This window comes from Balaenoptera ricei, chromosome 18 (genome assembly GCF_028023285.1).
Source record: "Balaenoptera ricei isolate mBalRic1 chromosome 18, mBalRic1.hap2, whole genome shotgun sequence".
In the NCBI taxonomy this organism is placed as follows: Eukaryota; Metazoa; Chordata; class Mammalia; order Artiodactyla; family Balaenopteridae; genus Balaenoptera; species Balaenoptera ricei.
The window spans coordinates 17,177,228-17,195,942 of NC_082656.1; the positions used below are offsets into that span (position 1 = coordinate 17,177,228).

Genomic DNA, 18,715 nt, shown 5'->3' on the forward strand with positions numbered 1-18,715 from the left:
ATCAGGAACAAGACAAGGATGTCCACTCTCACCACTATTATTCAACATAGTTCTGGAAGTCCTAGCCATGGCAATCAGAGAAGAAAAAGAAATAAAAGGGATACAGATTGGAAAAGAAGAAGTAAAACTGTGACTGTTTGCAGATGACATGATACTATACATAGAGAATCCTAAAAATGCCACCAGAAAACTACTAGAGCTAATCGATGAATTTGGTAAAGTTGCAGGATACAAAATTAATGCACAGAAATCTCGTGCATTCCTATACACCAATGATGAAAAATCTGAAAGAGAAATTAAGGAAACACTCCCATTTACCATTGCAACAGAAATAATAAAATACCTAGGAATAAACCTACCTAAGCAGACAAAAGACCTGTATGCAGAAAACTATAAGACACTGATGAAAGAAATTAAAGATGATACCAACAGATGGAGAGATATACCATGTTCTTGGATTGGAAGAATCAACATTGTGAAAATGACTATACTACCCAAAGCAATCTACAGATTCAATGCAATCCCTATCAAATTACCAATGGCATTTTTTACGGAAGTAGAACAAAAAAATCTTAAAATTTGTATGGAGACAGAAAAGACCCTGAATAGCCAAAGCAGTCTTGATGGAAAAAAACGGAGCTGGAGGAATCAGACTCCCTGACTTCAGACTATACTACAAAGCTACAGTAATCAAGACTATATGGTACTGAAACAAAAACAGAAATATAGATCAATGGAACAAGATAGAAAGCCCAGAGATAAACCCACGCACCTATGGTCAACTAATCTATGACAAAGGAGGCAAGGATATACAATGGAGAAAAGACAGTCTCTTCAATAAGTGGTGCTGGGAAAACTGGACAGCTACATGTAAAAGAATGAAATTAGAACACTCTCTAACACCATACATAAAAATAAACTCAAAATGGATTAAGGACCTAAATGTAAGACCGGACACTATAAAACTCTTAGAGGAAAACATAGGAAGAACACTCTTTGACATAAATCACAGCAAGATCTTTTTTGACCCAACTCCTAATGGAAATAAAAACAAAAATAAACAAATGGGACCTAATGAAACTTAAAAGCTTTTGCACAGCAAAGGAAATCATAAACAAGACGAAAAGACAACCCTCAGAATAGGAGAAAATATTTGCAAATGAATCAACGGACAAAGGATTAATCTCCAAAATACATAAACAGCTCATGCAGCTCAATATTAAAGAAACAAACAACCCAATCCAAAAATGGGCAGAAGACCTAGATAGACATTTCTCCAAAGAAGACATACAGATGGCCAAGAAGCACATGAAAAGCTGCTCAACATCAGTAATTATTAGAGAAATGCAAATCAAAACTACAATGAGGTATCACCTCACACCAGTTAGAATGGGCATCATCAGAAAATCTACAAACAACAAAAGCTGGAGAGGGTGTGGAGAAAAGGGAACCCTCTTGCACTGTTGGTGGGAATGTAAATTGATACAGCCACTATGGAGAATAGTATGGAGGTTCCTTAAAAAACTAAAAATAGAATTACCATATGATCCAGCAATCCCACTATTGGGCATATACCCAGAGAAAACCATAATTCAAAAAGACACATACACCCCAATGTTCATTGCAGCACTATTTACAATAGCCAGGTCATGGAAGCAATCTAAATGCTCATCGACAGACGAATGGATAAAGAAGTTGTGGTACATATATACAATGGAATATTACTCAGCCATAAAAAGGAACGAAATTGAGGCATTTGTTGAGACGTGGGTGGATCTAGAGACTGTCATACAGAGTGAAGTAAGTCAGAAAGAGAAAAACAAATATCGTCTATTAACGCATGTATGTGGAAGCTAGAAAAATGGTATAGATGAACCGGTTTGCAGGGCAGAAGTTGAGACACAGATGTAGAGAACAAACGTATGGACACCAAGGGGGGAAAACCACGGTGGGGGGTGGGGATGGTGGTGTGCTGAATTGGGTGATTGGGATTGACGTGTATTCACTGATGTGTATAAAATTGATTACTAATAAGAACCTGCTGTATTAAAACATAAATAATACAAAATTCAAAAATTAAAAATAAATAAATAAATAATAGAGACCAGGCTGAGGAAGAAAGGAAGAAACAGTGTGACTTGAGAAGGGTCCATCGGCAAGCCAAGATTCTGGCAGCCATTATGGCAGGACCTAACCCACCTCCTGGTCACCCCAAAGGTACTTCCAGAAGGCTCCACCAGGTAAAGGAGCCTGTTTTAGCTGTGGGAGCCCCAAAGACTGGAGCAAGGAATACCCAGGAAATAGGTCCCAGCCTCTACCCAAGACGCCATGCCCACTCTGTTAGAAGATGGGTCACTGGAGCAGGGAAGGGCCCTCAGCTCCAAAGGGAGCAGGGAAATTCCCCCTTGCCAGTCATGTCAGTGGTTGATTGATGAGACCTGGGACCTCCCAAGGCTCTGAGAAGACAGTCATCATCACAAGGGAGGAACCATGGGTGACCAGTGACGTGGCAGGTAAGCTTGTCCAGTTTCCAGTGGACAGAGAAGCCACTTACTCTGTCCTGACTTCTCACGCTGGGCCTCTTGCCCCTGAAACTTGCTGTATCATTGCGGTAGAAGGCAGGTCAAAGCTGAAACTTTTCACCACCCCTCTACTTTGCACCTGGGGAAAGACCTTTATAACTTACAAGTTTCTTGTCATGCTTGAATGCCCTAGCCCATTATTGGGAAGAGACTTTCCTTCAGCCCTGGGGGCAACTTTTACTCTCCCTGAAAACCAAAACCAAGGCCTATTTTTGGCTGGACTATGCATTATACAAGACATGGACAGTCCGGCCCATAATATTTCCCCAGAAATGGAAAAACTTACAGATCCACAGGTCTGGGAATCAGGGAATCCCAGGACAGGCAAAATTTGCCACTCCTTAAAAATCACCTTTCAAAGGAGGCTAATATCCTCCCTTCCAGGTGTCGGTACCCCATAAAACCAGAGGCTCGACAAGGACTCAAACCCCAGATCTCAAAATTCATCATATGTGGGCCTTTGGTATCATGCCCGTCTCCTTGTAATGCTCCAATCCTACCTATCCTCAAACCAAATGAGGACTATAGCGTGGTCCAAGATCTTCAAATCATAAATGAAGCTATGATTCCTTTCCATCTGACTGTTCCCAATCCATACACGATCCTTACTCAGACCCCGGAGGACACAGCACGGTTTATAGTCCTTGATCTTAAAGATGCCTTCTTCTGTATACCTGTTCACTCTGATTCCCAATACCTTTTTACCTTTGAATGGACTGATCCAGACACCAATATGACCCAACAATATACCTGGACTGTCCTTCCCGAGGGATTCTGGGACAGACCACACCTGTCTGGCAACGCCCTAGCAAAGGAACTTAAGGAACTTACATTAGAGATGGGGGCATTATTACACTATGTAAATGACCTCCTTATTTTCAGCCCCTCGGAGGAAGCCTCAGACCAAAACACTGTACAGGCCCTCAGTTTCCTGGACTCGGGGTAAAAGGTACCCCGAGCCCAAATCTCCTCCCACAGAGTCACCTACGCCGGACGTGTTGTGTTCTAAGCCCGGGAAAGCGCCCCCTTACGACCCGGTGTGAGGAGGCAGTCCTCCACTGACAGCCCCCACACACAAAGAGACAGCTCAGAACCTTCTTAGGGATGGCTGGATTTTGAAGGATTTGGATCCCTGGGTTTGGTCTCATGGCAAAGCCATTATATGAGACCTTGAAGGGACTAGACACAGAACCTGTAGATTGGATGGGCAATTTACAAAGAGCATTTGATCAGATGAAGACCGTCGTGACTAGTGCCCCAGCCCTAGGGATCCCAGATCTAAACGAGCCCTTTACTCTGTTTACCTCAGAAAAACAGGGAATAGCCCTGGGAATTCTCACCCAAAAGGTGGGACCAATCCCATGGTCGGTGGCATATCTCTCCAAGCAATTGGACCCAGTGGCCTCGGGATGTGTCTGAGAGCTGTAGTGGCCACAGCCCTGCTAACTGAAGAGGCCACAACACTCACCATGGGTCAACCCCCTAGAGGTATTGACGCCACACTCGATACAGGGAATACCAGAAATTAAGGGACACCAATGGCTGACTGGAGGTCCTGTCACAAAATATGATGCCCTCCTTCTTAACTCTCCTGAAGTGACCTTTAAGGTATGTCAGACCCTAAATCCAGCCACCCTTATACCAATAGAAAGCCCAGAGGATTACCTCATTCTTGCACTGAGACCATCGAACAGGTGTACTCTAGTAGACCTGACCTTAGGGACCAGCCTCTCGATGACCCTGAAGCTGTCTGGTTTACAGAAGGAAGTAGCTATGTATAAGACAGCGTCCAGAAGGCAGGGTATGCCTTAGTAGATCTACGTAAGATCATAGAAGCTGGTGTCCTGCCACCTCAAATCTCAGCACAAAAAGCCGAGCTTATAGTTCTAGCTCAAGCTCTCAGGCTAGGAAGAGACAAGAGGATCAATATCTATAGCGATTCTAAGTATGTATTTTTTGGTGTTACATGCATATGCTGCCATTTGGAAGCACAGAGCATCCCTAACTGCATGGGATTCCCCAATCCAGCGTTGCCAGGAGCTCTTAGAACTCCCGGAGGCAATACGAGACCCTAAGGAGGTGGCAGGTATTCACGGCAAGGGACCTCAGAAAGGAAGCTCAGACATAAGAAAAGGAAACAACCTGGCAAAGAGTGTAGTTCTTGTAAAACCCCTTTTACTTGGGCTGCCTTGCTCCCCCAGGTACCGACCCGCAACCCGCTTTCATCACCTCAGTACACAATCAAGGAAATACAGTGGGCTAGAACTAAGGGATATCAAAAAGGCCCTGACGGCCGGTGGATTAAGGAAAAACAATACTACTGCCCAGAGCATTACAGTGGAAATTTTTTTAATCACTCCATGACTCCTCTCATTTGGGAAGGATGCTTTGATGAACCTGGTAGAGAAAGTCTTCTCTGGAATGGGCCTTTCTAGACTATCACTAGAGGTCATAGGGCCTGTAATATATGACACCATAGTAAACTGGGGGGAAACTAAGGCCTCCACTTCTCCAGCCCATCCAAAGAAGAGGAATCTATCCAGGTAGGACTGGCAAACAGTCTTTACCCAGATGCCATCCTCCCAGGGGTATAAAAACCTTCTGGTCTTTATTGACACTTATACTATATAGGTGGGAGCCTTTCCAAGAAGGAAGGACCAAGACAGCTCAGGAAGTACTAAAGGCATTATTAAAGGAAATAATTCCTTGGTTCAGACTTGCATGGTTTTTACAAAGTGATAACAGTCCCTCTTTTATGGCTAGGGTTACCCAACAGACCTCTAGTGCCCTAGGCGTCTGCTACCACCTCCATGCTGCCTGGAGGCCTCAGTCATCGGGGAAGGTGTAAAGGGCAAATCACACTTTGAAAAGAACCCTGGCTAAACTTTGTCAAGAGACATCGGAACCTTGGACAAAACTTTTACCCACAGCCCTCCTGAGAATCAGGGTGGCACCTAAGACGGGGCTCAGGCTCAGGCCCCTTTGAAGTGACTGATGGAAGCCCTTTTTACCTTCAGATATTTTGGTGGGCACTGACACCAACGAGCTCACTCAGTAACTGATTAATCTGGGACAAGTCCAAAAGGCAATTTCAGAATCTGGAAATCAAATTTTACCAGCTCCAGCCAAGAACCTGACCCCATTCAGGCTCAGCCAGGAGATTCTGCCTCCTAAAAACATGGAGAGAAGGGTCCCCCTCTGAACAATTACTACCCAAGTGGAAGGGGCCTTACCAGGTCCTTCTCAGCACTCCTATTGCAGTGAAGGTATGGGGAATCACTAGTTGGGTGCACCTTTCTAGAATCACACCTCCCCCTCCCCCTGAGTCTTCAGAGGACACAGAGGATCTTGGACGGCCGGAAGAGTCCCGATGGCTGAGTGAACCTCTTCAAGACCTGAAATTGTGATTTAAGAAGGACAAAGAAACTTCACAAGTTCAAGGCTGAGAACCCACAGTCGCTGTTTCCCTTTTGCCTCCTGTTACCCCAGGCCACCCACAAATGAACTAACACGTTCTGGTGCATATGGACGCTTATTACCCTCCTCTCGTTCCTTCTCACTCTCATTAGCCTTTGTGAGTGCCGCCCTGCTTCAGCACCTACACCCGAGGGGGCTCTGTTCAGTCCATGCTGGGTTCAAAAAGAATTGTTCACTTTTAGCTCACCTCCGCCATCATGAAGTCATTATTCACCCTAACCTTTCTCTCCTTCTTTTGGGTGTCCACCCTAGGGAAATGGGAATTTAATGCAATAGTAAATCTCTCAAGAATTGCAGCCCATGGAGAAAATCTATCCCGGCGCTGGATCTGTCATCCCCACCCTCAGAGTGACACGTACGGATTAAAGGTATGACATTGGATGCCTAAGAATGACACTCTCACTCTCACCCTGGTCAACGGTTCTGCTAAAGCTATCCCTCTTGAAGTTCATATCCCGTCCCTAACGCAGCTTCCACGCTTGGATCTCACCCCTCACATTAATATTTCTAACCAATACCAAGTACTCATTCTCAAGTGCAATGAGACTAGCCTGTCTTGCCGCCCCTGCCCCTAGTGACCAGTGGAAGAAGGAGGGAAAACGCCAGCTGTCCGGCGTTTACAATAGGGCCCTCCTAAGGCCTACGGAAAAGTCCCCACACCTCACGACCCCTCTTGTAACGGTGGCCTCTCTCCTCAAGCCGCGTGGTACACCCTCTTGGGCAAACCACTTACAGGAACGGCTCAGCTCCTCAGAAGTGCACCAGGCATGCACTCCCCCAGACGCCTGTCTCTCTGCGGCCTGAACATAAACCAGCTGCCTTCTCAGAACAGCCCCAGCTCTCCTTCCCCTCCCCAGGACTGGCTGCGGCCTTTCCTTGGATAGACGATGCCCTGCTTGCGGGACAGGGCACGCTAGGCCAACTAAGCAATCAGATGAACCTAGGTGTAACCATCCATAATATCCGCCACTCCTGAAATAAGAGGCTGAGGGGCCTCATCCTGGCAGGAACTGGAGCAGCTGTTGTTTGGTGGCCCCATGGGCGGCTTTGCCTACCTTGAGGCAATGCTTTGTAACCTGCCAGATATTCTGTCTCCTCTGGCCAGGACCATGGGGGATCCCCCATTAATTTCCTAGCAAGTGTAGTGATGGACAATAGACTGGCCCTGGACTATCTGCTAGCTGAATGGGGAGGGGTATGTGCAGTAATCAAAACAATGTGCTGCACCTACATCAACACCACCGGCCAGGTGGAAGAAGATATCCAAAAGATAGATGAACAGGCCCAACGGCTACACGCTTTTGGAAAGGGTAACCCCAGTGCCAGCTCCGCGTGGACTGCAGTCAGAGGGGTGTTACCAAACATGACCTGGTTCCTACCCCTGAGTGGACCTCTGATTGCAATCATATTTTTGCTGATTTGGGGCCCCTGCCTTTTCAATCTCCAGTTTGTTAAGTCTGTTTCTTCAGGTTACAACAGTGTCACCTACAGATGATGGTATGCCAGGGATTTCAGCCCATCCTGCATGAAGATGGGGACCATCAACATCCACTGGACAGGGCTGCAGCCTTCTTCTCCTCCCCACTCTCTATCTCTGCCACTGTAGATGACCCTGAGACCTCCTGTCTCTGACAGAGAGCAAGGTGATCTGGACCCCACTGGTAGGGACAATGGCCCTGCGCAGCTTGAAGCAGCCACAGAAGATGCACCATCGACCCTTTGACCCTTAAAAGATTTTAAGGGTCCAGACTCCTCAAGGGGGGAAACGTTAGAGCAGGCAGTTAGCCAGACGTGAGCAGAGGAGGGAGGCAAGGTCATGTGACAGGAGACCGTAATACATCTTGCAATGACAGGGGTTCTAGGGGCAAACACAGAAAAGCGGGAACCTCCGGGCTGACAGGAGACCATATATCTTGTGAGGACAAGGGTCCTAGAGGCAAACAAAGAAAGGCAGGAACCTCCTGGTCGGAGTGTAACCTTTTGCTCATTATGCCCTCATTACAGTAGAATTAGCATTGCAACCAGAGCAGTACCCATCATGCACCGGCACCAGGACAGATCCGAGCAAAACCAAATAAGGACAGAAACTCCCCCTCCTCTCGGGAAGGTGGACCTGGGATGAAAACCAGGAAATTACCCCCCAAACCCCTCCCTTCTTGATGAATATTCCGCCCAATCATTTTCACACCCCATATAACCAGCTTGCCGAAAGGACTCACTGCTGCTCACCTGAGCCTGCCTGCGCTCCCTCCTGAGAGTGTACTGTCACTCAATAAATCCTTTGCTTACTTGGCCTCTCAGTCTCAGCTCTGAATTCTTTCTGTGACAAAACAAGAACCTACCCTCCAGCAACAGTATCAAAGGCGAGAACCTTCAAGTATAGGTTTCGATCCATTCATGAATGATCTCTATGTTACTAAGGAAGACAGATATTTGGGAGAAAGAAATATGCTTAGCTTGTGGAGGGAGAGAAATAAGAAAGAAACAAATACACCTGTCCTCTTAGTTAGAGCAAGACAACTATATCTATGTCCCCTGGTACTGTTGTCAGAGGTTCACTACTGGACTGGAAGAAATGTGGGTCTGACCTAGAATAACTTTACATCTTACACCAACTGACTTCCTCCAGTACTATTCTTCCAGAGAGGAAAAGATGAACCTCCTTGGGCAATTTGCTGAAAAAGGCCCACAACTAACACTGATGCACTTTAAATTTTATGTCCTTTTCTAAAAGTCAAAGTAATGAATGTTTTTAGAGCCATGACCACCTTCAAACAGGAATGATTAAAAAAAAAATATCCTGAGCAAGTTGGTCACCTCGAAGGCAGGGAAAAAGGAAAGTTGTTTATAACACCCACTTTACAGTCATTTGCAAGGCACTCATTACTCTTCTGGCAGGAGAATGACCTCACTGACAAGCTGTTGCATGTGTTTACTTCCCTGTGTCTGAGCAGCGCTCACTGGTCTGCGATCACGCCTGGACTTTGGGATGCTACTCTTTGCACCTCAGGTGTGGTTTATAGCTGGCTTCTCTACTCCCTGTATCTGGGAGACAAACCTAGGCCACAGCCCACAGTGCAGAGGAGCTGTGGGTGGCAGTTTGAGAACATCTGGAAGGGGAAAGGTTTTCCACTGATAGCTTCTGTGTGTTGCAAAAATCATGCTCTACGTGCCTTTGTGCCCATGACAATTACATTTGGCAAAATGAGTTTTAGTTATAGAGTATTCCTGGTGATTAATAAAGTTAATTACAGGATCTAGCTCACTCAAGAAGACTTAATTTTAATTATACTTCTTTAATATTGTGACATAGGTATCCAGCTAAAATCGACTCTTTGATTTTCACAGCACTTTATTTATCATTCACGTAAAAGCCACAGAAATAAAAATACTGATGGAGAGCCCAGTATAATCTTTATTCCGCATAAGGTGAATGAAGTATGTTTTAAAATATATTAAACTAAATTTATGTGGCAAAAGTATAATATTTTTCTAAGCCCTCCAAAGATAGCTTAGTCACAGCTTCTTACCTTTGATGGAGGGTTTGGCACTGAAGCTGGAGGTTCTGGAAGCCTGAGGGGTAAAAAATAAAAATCATAGTCATGGTTTTTCATAGACAAGCAAACAGAAAAACTGGGCCAACTTCAGACTTAGTAAGTCCTACTTTCATCTAGTAGTTTCACCTCCATATATCTTAATGCAATCACCTCAGTGGAAAGAGTGAAATTTCTCTAAGTGAATAAATGTTCATTTGCCTCCTTAATTCTAAGTATTGGAATTGTCTGAGCTAAGAAACAAAATGAGAAGTCATTTGCTGAAATGGAATTGCTTTTCTTTAGCCTCTAAAAATTTGCATTTTGGTACTGTATTTTTTCATCATAAATGATGAATCTAGAATATATATAAAAGTGAAAATTCTTTTAACTGTTGACAAAAAGTCATACAAACTTTACTTTTCTTCTCTTAAAGTTTAATTGACATATCTTTCTCCTCAAGTCTTTAACCAAAACTTAAAAATTTCAGCAGTAAAGAATATAAAAAAATAATGGAATACAAAGACATAAGGTCTCTAACAAGATAAGCAGGTACAAAGAAATCCAGGAAAATATTAAACAGAAGGATATGTTTATCAATTCAAAGCAGGCTTTCAACATACTATATTACTATACTACAGAAACCAGTATCTACTAATTGTTTTTTTAAAGTAGGACCTAAAATGCAATTTGCTAAAAACAGCAACTGTATCTATTAAAAAGTCATCTTATATTCATGTATCAGAGGAAAAAATTATTATAAGAATCAGGAAAGGCTATTAAATCATCACACACATGAAATCTGAACAACAGTTGCTAAAATACAGAAAATAAACATTTTTTTCAGCCTAAGATAAAGTCTTTATATTTTATTAAAGATCATTATGAAGGAAGGAACACAAATCAAGTCATTCTCAAACGCTTCTTCCCCCTCAAAGACACAGACTGTGTTTCATTCTTCATTGAGTTCCAAGTGTTGGGCATAATAAAAATACTTAATGAACGTCTAATGATAATAAAAATGGTACAAAACCTTTAAATATAACTTTCAAAAATATTCTCTTCTGCCATCTACTCTTTCCTTCCCATGAACCAAATTAGTTAAGGCTGGCTGGGGATAAAATTTTAACACAGTTTACCCTCTAATATCAAAACAACCGATAACTCCAATCCTAACACTCAGGGGTTCCTACAACTAGTATCCATTAAATCGGTTTGTTCCAATCAAAAAACTATCCATTAAAAATCACCTCCAAATCATACAGTCTAGGACATAACTCAAGAATAATCTCTTATCAGAAAAAGTGATATAAGCCATAAAGAAACCCTATTTCTTGGAAACCAAGAAGCACAATTATGCTTAATTATTACTAAAGCTGAACCATACTTACTTTAAATATTTAGATAAGTCATCACTTAATTCTTTAGGGATGTAATCAGATATCAGACCATGGGCATAACGAATATAATCCTCTGAAAGAAATAGAATGGAGAATGAAAAAAAAATAGTAATAATTATGGTAGTTTTACAGTCAAATTGACCAGAGTTCAAATTCTGGCACTGTCTGGGCTTAGAGAGTCACTTAAGCTTTTTTTGTGAAACAGGGATGCTCATATCTATCTGTCACAGTAGTGGGGTAATCTGATGGATGGATATGTAGGATGATATCAAAGATATGATGAGATAATCAAGCACAATACAGTAGATGCCCACGAAATAAGAGGTAAAAACTCAGGGTTCTTTTCTTAGCTGAGGCCCTTGAATACAAATAAAGTTCAAAAATCAGATGTAACAATATGAAATATTTATGTCTTTTTAAAAGACTAATCTTTTCTAGGTCTGTTTCAATACAAAATAAATCTAATTATTGAACAGTAAATGAGTATGCTCATTTAAGAGAAATAATACATATGTCTCTATTAAGTACTTGCTTTATAAGAGTCCTGAATGTTATATATACCCCCAAACTAATAAAATGCCTTAAAAAATAGAAAAAACAAAACTTAGCAGAAAGTATAATCATTACTTCTAAAGCATTTGGATTCTCAGTACTAAAATGAAACTCTGGTATCAATTAAATACAGAACATAAGAGAAAATCTGTTTTAAAGCTCTGTTCCTTAATTCAGTATTTTTTGTAGAATACTAGGGGATAATCAAACTTAATAGATGGGATAATCACAAGGGGATATAAACTACCAAAAGCAATATACCAGGTTTGTTGCTGGGATATTCATTTTCTTCTTTTTTTCCTTTCTCTTCTACCTTCAACGTTAGGATAACAATTTGCCTCAGTATTACTTAGAAAGTGCTGCCTGGTCCACCTGATCTCAAAAAGTCTTCAGTAAGAGATTTTCACTGCCAGCACAGAACTGAAAGTTATCACTGGACCCTTCTTAAAATATGCTCATGGTTCTGAGTTAGTAATTATCTAATGAGTCATGAATAGACAAAGTTATTTTAAGAAAGCCAATATACCATCTGTTTGCTTCTTCTGGTAGCATATCAAGCTAAAGATCTAAAAAAGGAAAGAATGTAATGAGTATAAAGCTTACTTTATGGCTGGGAACCTAAATGGTCATATAGCCAAGCCCAGACTCATATTTAGAGATTGGTACAAACATTGGCCTCAGAGCAGAAGACCTGGCCTGCTAGCTAGGATGGGTGGCCTTGAATAAGTCATCTACTTCTCTAAGACCACAGTTTTTCATTTCTAAAATGAGAAGATCTGTCTAAATAACCTCTAACACCCCTTCTCCTACTTTAACAAAAATCTATGGTTTTATCCATCCATCCATCCATCCATCCATGCATCTGTCTATCTGTCCAGCCATTTGACTCAATCCCTTCTCTTCTTTTGTTAAAGCCAATCAAAGACACTGATAGCTGGTAAACTCAGATGTTAAGGGCAAGTCTACCACTCCCAGAATGGCAGGAGCCAGCTATTATCCATATGTACAATGTACTGTAAGGTGGATTTCTGCAAATCAAAGATTGCCTGAATCACCAACAGGCCACCGTTCCTAGTTCTTTTTTTTTTTTTTTTAATGATGAAACTCTGGTGTTTTGGAGTTGTATACTAGAACAGGGGAACACTGAATTGGAGCTTAAAGTCAGAATAATGTCTGTCCTACCATTTCAGAAAGTTAATTGTATTAGATAGCTGTTTTTATTCAACTACACATATAACAATAAGAGGACACTACACTGTAAAAAAGCAAAAAATTTACCTTAATAACCTAAAAGAAAAAATTGCCAATTGAATAAAGTTTCATCTAAAATCAAAATATTGAGACCTACAGTAGGACCTATGCTCCTTGAGAGTAAGATGCAGATACAGCTCATTGGAAATCCTTGTGCCACATGAACGGTACAACAAAAAGGTTATGAGTGTGGGCTTAAGAGTCAGGCAAGCTCCATTAGTAGCTCAGCTCTACCATTTACTCGCTGTGTGACTTTGGACACAGCCTCAGGACTCTCACTGTAAAATGAGACTTAGATGGAGGGTCAGATGGGCTAATGTGTGCACACTGGCAACTTAGTAAAAGGCTTGGCACACAACACAACCCTAAATGATAGCCAGGGTTGTTAGGGCTGTTATTACTGTTAGCGCAAAATATATTATTTCTTGAATGAATGATTTAAGTATCAATTAGTGAAAGAAGTGAACTATGGCAGAAATACTACTTGGTTCTGAAATAAAATGCACACCTGCCACAAGATCTATGAGAACACATCGGCAAGAATGTGAAGCTTCTGAGACATTAAGATTTTAAAATCATAAGACTGGCATTTACTCCGGTCAGCAACTTACTCCAGACAAAAATAATTTCTGATGAAATGATTTACTTACCTTCCTTGTCACTGGAAACTGGGTCACCAGAGAAAAATGCAGTAGACTGTACCCGGGCACCGACATTTACATTATTGGTTTTTAATGCTGCCATAGTCTGATTAACCTATGAAATAACCAAAAGGGGAATATCAGGGTATTTTCAACTAACTTTAGAAACCCCATGACTTTCCAGACAGTCCTCAATCCAGTTAAGATCCAGGAAGATGTAGTTGAGGACCTAGAAATACCTTCACCAGATATCACAAGATGAGAGATAGCTGCACATTTGAAGAAAGGTGAAGGGTAGTGACAGCACTACGGGATGAGCTCAGGACATGGACTTCCTAAGGCCTACACAATATGAGAGCACTGACTCTGGAGGCAGGCTGCTTGGGTTTGCTCTGTGACCATGGGCGAGTTACTCAACCTCTCTGTGCCTCTATCTATGAGAGGGGGATAAAGATAGTACCTATCTCACAGTACTGTTGTGAGGATTAAACGAGTTAATGTATGTTAAGCTCTTAATACAGAACATGGCACAAAGCTTATATGTAATGATTTTCTAAATAGAATAAATAATATAAATTTCTCACTTCCTAGGAATTTAAGAAAGGAAACACAATCAATAAACATAAACCTCACTTTGCTATTTCATGTCATTATCATTTGCTAAGAGCAAAAACAAAATGCCAAGTTTCTGCTCAGCACTTCTCATTCTTCACCTACACAGAATTCTACTAATGCAAATACTACTTACCATTAAAGCAAATGAAAAGTGAAACATGGGTACTTTTCAAATCTTTTCACCACTTTGTACATAAGAACCTGATTAATTCTGCAAGGTTCATTTCCATGTTCCCAAGTTCCCAATGTGCTCAGTAACATGATATTACAAACATGTTTTTCACATACAAGATAGAAGAGAATCTTAGGAAGCAGTACTAGAACTGGTATCCACTGAACTTACAAAAACTTTGTCATCCATAGATCTGGTCTGGCGAGATTCTTTATCACGGTGAAAGTATGCAATATCCTTAGACCAGTAGCTTTTTTGTTTTTTCCTTTACTATACCCATAATAAGAAATACACAGCAACCCAATACCCCAAACCATATATAAATATGTTTCATACAGTCATACTTAATACTTGCCCATACTCTGTGCTATCTTTTAATACATCCTATCCTATTCTATTCCATTCCATTCCAAGAGAAATACTGATTGTGATCCACTAAATCGATTTGAAAAACACTGCCCAAGACCTTATATTAGGTCTAATTCTTAGGATCACTAAGATACAGGGTTTGCCTGGAAGATGACCCCTCTTCAGCATCCAGACACTAAGCCTGAATCCCATCTGCCTGGTCCCCTGTGGGTCATGTGTGAGCAACGTCGACCTCTGAGACGCCTGTAGGACTGACAGCATCAAGTGCACGTAGCCCTGGTATTACCTGGCTTGAAAGACTCAAGTCTACACCAACAAATAGCAAGAACTTCTTCATTCACTGGTGAGGACCACAGGGAAATGGGGATGCAGGTCAAAGCAACACATCAAGCTAAGTCCAAAAATACATGAATTAGGGAGAATGAAAAGCCAAAGATTCTTCTCCCACTTGGAGGTCTTTGTACAGCCTCTCTCTTGTAGTTGGATGTTCAAGATGGTCTTTGGGGTCAGGCTTACGACCTTCTCTAAATATGTTTAAAAAGGAGCATTAAACTCTTTCTGCCACAAGGCATTGGAGAGGTACTGTACCTTTTTTTCCAGCCATTTTAATGTCTTCTCTTTGCTGTACTTGTAATATTTCTTCTTGTCTATTTCTGGATTAAATTAAAAGAAAAAAAAAAAGAGTGCAGTGGATTAAACAAAAAATAAACTCGTAAGTTTATATCGTATACAAGATAAGAGTTTTAAAATATTTCAGGGAATTCCCTGTCAGCCCAGTGGTTAGGACTCTGCTTTTACTGCGAGGGCCTGGGTTCAGTCTCTAGTTGGTGAACTAAGGTCCCATAAGCCGTGAGGCGTGGTCAAAAAAAATAAAATAAAATATTTCCTAATATTTTACACTTTTGAAAAACTCAATTTATAACCCTGGGAGCATACGTGAGACTTTAAAAAAAATCCCTAAACAGAACTGGGGTACCTCAGATCTCAACCAACTATTAAATGAGTGGGAATTTAAGAAAATTATCAAATTATACAAACTGTTTTTATCACAAGGAGAAATTTTTTTTCTCTTCTTTTTATTGTATCTATACGAGATGGTGGATGTTAACTAAATCTACTGATAGTCATTTCAAAATATATGTAAATCAAACTATCATTTTGTACAACTTAAACCTACACAGTGATATATGTCAATTATTTCTCAATAAAACTGAAAACAATTCTACAAATAAATCTGGAGGAAAGGTAATTTTTTAATTGAAGTATAACTGACATACAATATCATATTAAGTTTCAGGTGTAGTGATTTGATATTTATACACATTCTGAAATGGTCACCACAATAAATCTAGTCATCGTCTCAAAAGGTAATTTTTAAAACTCAGCAAATTAACATACCGAGCAATCTTAATTTTTCTGAATAATTTTAAGCTCACCTCAATGTTTTCAATGAAAGACTCCTTTTCTAAAATAAAAATGGAAACCCCAAGAAAGAAAATTGAAGCTAAATGCAGGTGCCTACGAAGTTCATTGCATACATTCAGGAAAAGAATCTTGTTAATTATTTAGTGCTGCTCTGGTGGGATCAGTGGAGAAAGAAGAAAAGATATATCTATCTTTTAATGTATTACCAATATAACCATAGCTACTTCAAAGGAATTTAGATTTATGATAGGCTCAATCTGGCCCTTTATGGGGATAAAAGTTTCATCTCATATAAATTATACTTCCTCTCCTCACAATCCAGCTAGCTTTATGTAATCTAACGGCTTAATGTCATACATGGCATATGATATTAAGCCGTTATTTCCTTGGTAACACTTCATTCACAGGGTTTCTTGCTTTCTGTGCAGTCAGCAGACGCAGCTCTTCCACTCCGGCCTCCAGCCTCCGTGCAGGAGTTACCTTCGTGACCACTGGAATTCCCACGGCCAGATGCAAACTCGCCATATGTGACTCTGCTAGAATTACGTAGAATGACGCTTTCTCTTTCCTCATGATCATGGTGGGAAACGGAAACTGCTTGTTCAGGGGTGGTTTTCAGCAATCTGTTAAACTGCTTGAAGTTTCACTAAACGGTTGGTATGGGGAGGGGCAGGCCTGAGCTCTTGCACATTTCCTCCCCATTTCAGCCTGTGGTCGTCAACACTGTGGGCAATAAGAGGTGGATGGAGTGGGTGCTGGACCTTTGCACCCATCCCCTCAGGACGCGTCACTGGAATAATGAAAATGAGGAACCATTGCAAACGGCATTGCCAGAAGTTTGAGAATTCCAAGGCGCAATGCCTGCTCTCCTGGAGCCAAGACTGCTTGGCAAACAGCGTGCTGTGGAACCAAGGCAGATGAGGCTAGACTCAGCCTCCCTGGAGGTGACATAATATCTCTTTGTACAAAAATAGGGGGAATTCTAAGAGCATACAGCAATCACTTAGTACATGTACGCTGCTGAATGAGTCTCAGACGTTCTGATCATTGCCTGAGACAATCTCCATAGAGGCTCAGTGGTCAGGTCTCTCCCAGAAATCCCACCTTGACTCTGCCACTCACTTGTCTCTTGCCTCTACCTCCAAATTTCCTGAAAGGACATTCTACAATCTGCCATAGCTTTCCTCCCTCTCGTTCACTCTCTGAGCCCCTTGCAGGCCCCTCCTTTCCCTCTGGAAATGCTGGTTCAGAAGAAGTGGAGACCAGGCTATGAGCCGTACTGCTGGGGCTCCTACACCCCCAGTGCACGATGTCACCTCGGGAAGTCACCTATTGAATGAGGTGATGGCACAACACCTGGCACACAGCAAATACTTAGTATTAGTTACGAAAAAATTAAATTATAACTTGTTAATGATAATAACATCAGAATCTAATGTATAGTCAGGCCTGTGCTAAGTTCTTCATACACATTTTCTCATTGAATGCTCAGAATAAATCTCAGGTAAAAACTACTATTTGTCCCCATCTTAAAAAATTAGGTTTGAGTGAAGTTAAATAAATTGTCCAAAGTCACTGAGCTGGTAAACAGGAGCACTGGATTCCTTCCCAACCTGACTTCAAAGCCATGCATCTGGTGTTCATTTTACTGAGATCAATTAGTCCTCACCCCGCTCAGCAGTTCCGACCCTATTCCTTATGGGAAAAGACTCTCCACCATGGTCCTATACAGCCTTTCTCTTGGTCTTTCTGCATCTCTAATGTCTCTTCCTCTGACTCTTTTCCAGCTCCACTGCCTCCTCCTTGGACGCCAACTTGTATCTCTCTCTGGGCGTGACTTCATCCTGTCTTAGCAAGACTAAACCCATCCAGGAAGCCCAGAGGCCCGAGCTGAGGCTCTGTGTGTCATCTTCCTCCCAAATCACCCTCCTGGTCGCCCAGGCTCGAGTCACTCCTGCCTTGCTTCCCACTGGATTCCGTGGGAGACAGGAACATTATCCTGTAGAGAACAACGAGGGAGGAAAAAGCAAAACAAACAAACAAACAAACCCCAAAACAAACTGTGTCTGAAATCAGGAGGCTTAGCTTCTTGTGCTGGATCAGTTCTACTTCATTTTTTTAAAAAAACAACTGTATTTAGGAATAATGTTCGTATGATTAACACACCCATTTTCGGTGTACAATTTGAGGAGTATGGCCAAATGTCTACATACAGTCATGTAACCACCAGCCCAAAAAGTTCCCCTGAGCTTACAGTCAATTCTCTCATCCCTATCCAGACCTCAGGTAACCACTGATCTGCTATGATTACAGAATTGTTTTTGCTTTATTCTAGAACATCATAGGAATGGAATCATACAGTGAGTACCTTTTTGTGACCCTCTTCTTTTGCTCAGCATAATTTCTGTGAGATTCTTCCATTTTGCTGCAGCTAGCAGTAGCTCTTTCCTTTGTATTATGGAGTAGTATCCTGTGTATGGATATCCCATGTTTTGTATACCCACTCACCTACTGAAGGGCATTTAGGTGGTTTCCAGTTTTGGGCTATTTTGAAAAAGTTGCTCTGAACATTCTTGCACAAATCTTTGTATGGACATACGTCTTCATAAGTCTTGGGAAAATACCTAGGAGTAGAATTACTGAGTCGCAAGAAATTGTCAAGTGGTTCGACCATTTTATGCTTCCACTAGCCAGGCAG

General features: G+C 41.6%; 1 protein-coding gene across 5 annotated transcripts in view; it reads right to left on the reverse strand.

Moving 5' to 3' along the window:
* Window positions 1–18,715, reverse strand: part of RNASEH2B (ribonuclease H2 subunit B) — an 82,072-nt gene that overhangs the window by 23,466 nt on the left and 39,891 nt on the right. For all 5 annotated transcript variants that reach the window (XM_059903064.1, XM_059903061.1, XM_059903060.1 and 2 more), the window contains 4 exons: window positions 15,181–15,245; window positions 13,446–13,551; window positions 10,984–11,065; window positions 9,590–9,632 (listed from right to left, as the gene is read on the reverse strand). In XM_059903064.1, coding sequence (XP_059759047.1) covers window positions 9,590–9,632; window positions 10,984–11,065; window positions 13,446–13,551; window positions 15,181–15,245 — 296 coding nt within the window. The remainder of the gene's footprint in view (window positions 1–9,589; window positions 9,633–10,983; window positions 11,066–13,445; window positions 13,552–15,180; window positions 15,246–18,715) is intronic.